The 6,569-nt window shown below is 40.1% G+C and overlaps 1 protein-coding gene across 6 annotated transcripts in view; it reads left to right on the plus strand.

Moving 5' to 3' along the window:
• The window catches only part of ELF1 (E74 like ETS transcription factor 1), a 96,964-nt gene extending 91,614 nt beyond the window's left edge, over positions 1-5,350 (plus strand). For all 6 annotated transcript variants that reach the window (XM_040583994.1, XM_040583998.1, XM_040583995.1 and 3 more), the window contains one exon: positions 3,673-5,350. In XM_040583994.1, the coding sequence (XP_040439928.1) occupies positions 3,673-4,288 (616 nt within the window). In that variant the 3' untranslated portion in view covers positions 4,289-5,350. The remainder of the gene's footprint in view (positions 1-3,672) is intronic.
• Positions 5,351-6,569: the final 1,219 nt, after the last annotated feature.

Here is a 6,569-nt window from a genome sequence, read left to right on the forward strand (position 1 = left end):
CTATGTATTTCTTCATATTGCCTTGTTTCATTTTCTTATTGTGCTATGAAATACTGTTTACCTTGACTTGCAGCTTCAGTATTTTTTTTTTGTCTTCTCCCTTTCTCCACTTCATAAACTTCACATAAGCTGCCATGAATAAACTTGTTTTTCCTGCCTGTCACGTATTGTTAGCTTTATTGCTAGCTACCTCTTGATGAGCTAATATGATACTGCACAATATTAGGCTGTTAACAGTACTGAACAAATAGATGATGGTTTTCTGTCAAGCTAAAATGACTTCAGAATTTTTGTCATTCTTTTCCTAGTTGTAACCAGATTGTTTTATGGCAGCGTTTCCTTTTCATCACTGTTGCTCTATGTTCTTGTTGTTTTTGTAACATCAGCAGTAACTTTTAAAGTAATCACCCAGTATATTTGTACCTAGGAAGGGCGTTAGCAAATTTACAGTGAAATTCAGAAGCATAGCAAAATACAGAGTTCAGTACACCCAAAATAACACAGCCCAGTGTTAACAGATCACCTTAAGTAACGTGTTGGTTTTTTTAAACAAGCAAAAGAACTAAGAAAACCTGTATTTTTTTGAATGATATTCAAGGCAAATAGTTTGAGCAGATAGATTTTTAGTTAGTAAACAGACACAGTTGTCTGTAGTTTTACCAATTAAGGCTTGGCCACCATTAGCATAAATAACAACATGTATTTATTGTGCTGTGTGCTACTTAATCCTGTGCTTGTACAGACATCTGCTGCACGCTCTTCCTGTAGCAAATTCACATGCTCTCTGTGTGTGTATACATATATGTGTATACACGTGTTTATATGTGTGGGTATCATATATATGTATCTTGACTGATGGAGAAGATAAAGCATCTGGCGTAAACTATTAGTTATGGTATGATGTACAGGTATGGAACTTGCTTTTTCGAGAAATAAAATAGCTTAACATCAATATGCAAATACTAATTACAGTGTGCTGAGACAAACAGTCTGGTTTGGTCTTCTCAGCTGTTGCTCCTAGTGTTTTGCAGAATACCTTCTGCATTGATTAGATCTTTTGAGGTTGTTGTCTACAGCCATTTAGCAGCTAGAAGCTTTTATTTTTACTGTTTTGTTTAAAACAAAGCAACTGAAGAACAAGAAAGTAGCTTCAAAGTGATACTTGGATGGCATACCAGCACAGGCTAACAGCTTCAGCTGCTGTTTTCAAAACTGCAGCTATTTGAGTTGAACTTAATCCTTGAGGCTCAAGTAAGTATCTTCATGGATTAAAGAGCTGGCTTGGTATCTACTGTGATGCTTTTAATGCTTTTCTAGTAAGGGTCAGTTGTCTTTCCTTCTTAGCTGTTCTACTTGTACTGTGAGTCTCTGTAGACTTGCTGTATCTATCTGACATTTTGGTTTTACTGTGAGACTGTTTAACTGTAGGTAGTTTACTATGGGTTTTTATTTTTCTAAAAAACTAGTGGATGCCCTCGTCCTGTTACTACTACTTTTGACAGACATTTGTGGGGTTTCTGTCCAGGTCCCAGGGGAACTGCTGGGGGTGGGAAGAGTTAGCACTGGTAACCCTTAGTAGCCTTGGTGTGAGCCTTGGTGCTGTCATTCTGAGCCTTGCACTTCAAGCTTCGCTGTTGGTATTTGCTGTGCAGCACCAAGTTCTTCAGAAGTTGGAAAGAAAGAAGCAATCACTCTAGCTGGTGCTTCACCTCCAGCCAGCCTCCATTTCCATGAGCTTCTAATAGGAGCTCAAGTTTGACGCTAGTGTCAGTCACATCAAGTTTTGTGCCCTGGTTATTATGGCCTCTGTGATAAGACCTGCATGGGAGCCTCACGGGCAAGGATTTGGATTTGTTTTGCTAGAGCAGCATTCCTGGGTACTGCAGCCTTCTTTCTTATGAGGAAGAGAAAGCTACAGATGCAGATGTTTTTCCTTGTATTACAAGTCACATAGAAGGTGGGGGAAAGATTGCCTGCAGCAGGGACTGGCCGCTGGAGGATGCTCAGCAAGTACTGATGTGCTCTGAGCCTGATACCAGCTGGGTTACTGAAGCTACTCTTGCTAGAGCAACTTTGGAGCTCAGCTAGAGGCCTTTCCCAGAGGACTGAGCTGAGGACCTGGGAAAGCCTTTACGAGTATTCCTTCATTTGTCTCTGCTACTGCACTAAGAAAGAGGGAATGCAGCTCCCTGTGCAGTTAGACCACTGCCATTGGCAACATCGGCATCCATATTGCCCCATAGCTTCAGCGTCATATAAGTTCTGCTTCAGTAAGCTTTTTGTTGTAACTATGATAGCCAGAGCATAGTTTTGAATATGCTGAGTCTGCTATGACTAGTCAGTGTCTAAATGCTGGCAACTAGGATTTCATAGAGCTGTAAATAATAGGTACTACGTGGATAGAAGGACTATAGAAAGGAGGACATTCCACAGAAGTATAGTAGGCAACCCTTACAGCATATCTGAGGACCAATTTTCAGAAGGAAGAACATGCAGTATTGTGGATGGACTTGAAAGTACAAATGTTGGCAGTAAATCTGTTTCCATATAAAATGATTTCAGCAGAGGTAGAAGTAAGTCAGGAGGAGGAGACAGTTATTTTTGTTTTGGTTGGTGTCACATATGTTCAAGAGAATGCAAGTGAGAGCTTAAAACTAAAAAAGGGGAGGAAGGCAGACAGGAGAAAACACTGAAAAGCAGCAGGAAGGTTGGAGAGAACTCTGCAGGACAAGCAGAAGGAAAGAAGAAGGTTGTTGGAGAGTATGGCATGGTGGACTGGAGCAAGCTGTGGGAGGATGTCAAAGCAGGTACCCTTCCCTTCCTCTTTCCCTGCCCTGGAAATAATTTGCTTCACCAGGAGTATGTTGCGGTTGGGGGGTTTTGTTTGTTTTGCTTTTATTTGCATGACTGGAGCATATGCATTTCAGCCACATCTCTAAGTCCCCATTGTCCATTGTAGTAGTAGTGTACTTCGCTAATATGGCTGTTAATCCTCTAACTCTGCCCTCTCAGCTGTACATGTGTAGAAAGTAATGTGGTATCCAAGTCTGTGAGCCTGCAACTGATAAAATCATTCCTAATTTAAACTGATGTTTTGGGAACAAATTCTGTTCGGTTGCTTTACCAGAAGGAGTGTACAGGCCTGGCAAAGAACTGTGTGTCCTGGGCATCTGAAAAGATCCCAACCGGACTCACAGTGCAGATACTTTTGCATATAGGTAAATATATATACAGGTGTCAGGAGAACTGAGGCCTGACTTAGGAATTATTTAGGCATGTGACTTAGGAATCACTTAGGGTACCTCATGAGACTGATGGCAGATGTGTAGTGTGGGTCATGCTCGTGATGTCAGTTGATGCTTAAGAAGGAGATCTTAGATGCAATTCCCAGGTTTTCTGATGAGCTACTGAACATCTTAAAAGCAGGCTGTTCAGTATGATGATGGTAGTGTTGTTTATGCAGGGTACCTTTACTTTGGGAACTGTGTTGCTGAATTCAGGGGTCAGGTCCAGCTCTCATTTTATTAGGAGAGTGACTGCTACCTCTTCTGGAACAGCTGGGTAGATTAAATGTTTCTGATGCCAAGTGCTTTTTTCAATAGTAAATCTAATTATTTTTCAAAACTCAGCGCGGCAGTGTTCTGACCCTATAATCTTTTCTAATCTTAATAGGACTTTACAGACTCCAACTCAAGTTCCAGTGGTTGTTTCTCCTGGCAATCAACAGCTGCATACTGTAACACTCCAGACAGTGCCTCTTACTACAGTGATAGCCAGCACAGATCCAGCCTCAGCAACAACGCCCCAAAAATTCATTTTACAAGCCATTCCTACTTCACAACCCATGACGGTTCTAAAAGAAAATGTCGTGCTGCAGTCTCAGAAGCCAGTCTCGCCTCCTTCCTCAATTGTGTTGAGCCCAGCGCAAGTTCAGCAGGTGCTCACCAGCAGCGTGCAGACAATTTGCAATGGAACAGCCAACATGGCTTCATCTCCATCCTTCAGTGCCACTAGTCCCGTGGTAACGTTTTCACCAAGCAGCTCGCAGGTGGTAGCTCATCCATCAGGCACAGTGATCACTTCAGTTATTAAAGCACCAGAAACAAAACAGATTGGCGTACAAGGAGTGGTAAAAGAAGATGACAGTGACAAATTAGATGATACTGAGCAGTCAGAGCAGAGATTCCAGCAGCAACCGTTTGTGATGGTAGTGTCTAGTTCGAATGGTTTCCCATCTAACGTGCAAGTGAAGCAAGAAAATGAGCCATTGGAAGCCAATTCATATTAATAATTTTTTTTAAAAAAGACCCTGTGGATGATTATTTTCATAAATGTGATGGGACCTTTTTAGTTATGTATATATGATTTGATTCTGAAGCAAGATGTTGCAAAGCTACTTAATTTTTGCAGTTAATTGTTAGAATTCATGCTTTAGAATGGATTTTGATTTTCTGTTAATTGCTGAATGTTACCATATAAATAAAATTATATATTACTCATGTTTCAAAATAAGGCATGAAGGAACATGCTTTTTACGCTATGAAGACTTTCCTATGAGGTTGCTGGCCAAAGTTTCAAACTTATTTCTTACTGTATGTTTTCAGTTTGTTGCCGATTTACATTGCAGTAACATTATTATAACCTTTTCTGTTTAATCCGTGCGTGTATCACTTAACTTTTGAAGCAACAGTTATTTTTAGTGGGACATTTTCATTCCATGTGTATGAATTTTTATGATCAAGTATGTTTCATACTGGTGAATTACACCAGTTTTAGACTTTGATAACCAGGTATCCTCTTGCAATTTTTGCAGCACAAGCTCTTGTGTGTGCGAAATTGAATATACACTCCTGTTGAGAGTACATGCAACATTTATTCCAGTAATGGACAATGCCATGTCTGTATTTTATATGAAAACATCAGATATATTTAATTACAAAAGTTAATGGCATCACTACAGGTGCAAATGTTTCATGCCATTTTGCAACTATGAAGCTTAACAATCTTGCTTTCTACTTCAGATTATTTTTAAGGGGGGAGGGAAATAAAATACATACAATTTATGCAGGTATTTGGAGATCAATACTGCTAAGAGTTCTTTTTTTGATTGTAAATAATGTACATTCAATGTCACAGGGAAGTTTTTTCAGCTAATTTGTTTCCATACAAATTTTTGATAGATGCAAATAAGATCATTATGTTTAGAGGTCTAATGTTATATGTATTCATATTACAGAGTGAATTTGTATTTAAAGACAAATTTTTAAATGATGGAGCCCTCTGAACCTTGGGTCCTTGCCTTTTGTATTTTTAATTGGTTTCTTATGAAAATAAATCAAGTGGAAAAACATCTTCCTGTATTTACTCTGAAGTGTTTTTATATTACTATAATGTTTTGATGATAGACATAAGTAACCAAAATACAGTGAGAAACAGGACAATATGAATAGTCAGTGTGAGTCTGTGGTGGGACATGAGCAATTCACATATTGCTTCTGAACAGACTTGTTGAACGCAACCAACATGCTGTGGGTATCCTTTGAAACAGCAGTACTGTATGTTTTTGTAGCTCAAATGAAAGCTGAGCTAAAACAAAGAACTGGACTTAAACTTCTTTTCTGTCACTTCCCAGTATGTTACAAACAACCCAAAACTTTGAACATAATTCTGTGGTGCCATTCATCGCAAAGGGAGCTTGTATAACACAGTGCTTCAAAACCCTCACATATTGCAGTGTTTCAGCAGAAGGTGGATTATAAATACGATGCCAGGTAAGATCAGCAGAATGTAAAATTAAAGGAAATAGGACTTTCTTTGATCGAATTCATGTAGAAGTTTTATTGATTGGTTTATAAGATTAAGTTTCACTCCAAAGATAAGCATATGAGTACTAGAAAAACTAATGGGAGCAGAACTGTGTCGGAGGCAGCTTGGTACAGTTGAATAAAGTAACTCTGCAAACTGTATCGGACTCTGCCACAACTGCCCTGGTAAATTCAGTGTTTCTTCCCTCTGACTCCCCTGTGGTCAGGCTTCCACCTGCAAATCCAACACACCTCACCCCGCTGCCAGGAAGGCTGGCCATACTCAAACCGGAGCGACTGCTGCCAGCCGACTGCCGGTTTTATCTGGCAGCGCTCTCCACAGCTGGGGAGTGCTGCCGGGATCGCTGGGAATGCGGGTAAGCGTTACAGAAGCACAAGTGATACAGTTACCATCCTGAGGGCTATTTCAGACTGACAAAAGCACTGGAGAGGGAGGCTAGGTTTTTTTAATCAGACTATAAAATAGGGGCTTTTTCCTGTAGTACAAGCACTTCATAATACTAGGAAACCTGAAGGGAGAATGCTTGACTGATGAAGTTTTTAAACGCGGGGAAGTTGTTTTGCAAATTTACTGGAAACATGAAAAAAAAATAATCGCACCATATGGTTACAACTTCACCAACAAAACTTCTTGCCCTAGGTGCGGCTGTTACAAAGGGACAATGATCTGTCAGCTGGAGAACTGGAGAAATGGTCCAGCAGACACTGACGCGACCCCAGCAGCGGACTGTCGTGTAATGAACA

Source organism: Falco naumanni, chromosome 2 (assembly GCF_017639655.2).
Source record: "Falco naumanni isolate bFalNau1 chromosome 2, bFalNau1.pat, whole genome shotgun sequence".
NCBI classification, from domain to species: domain Eukaryota; kingdom Metazoa; phylum Chordata; class Aves; order Falconiformes; family Falconidae; genus Falco; species Falco naumanni.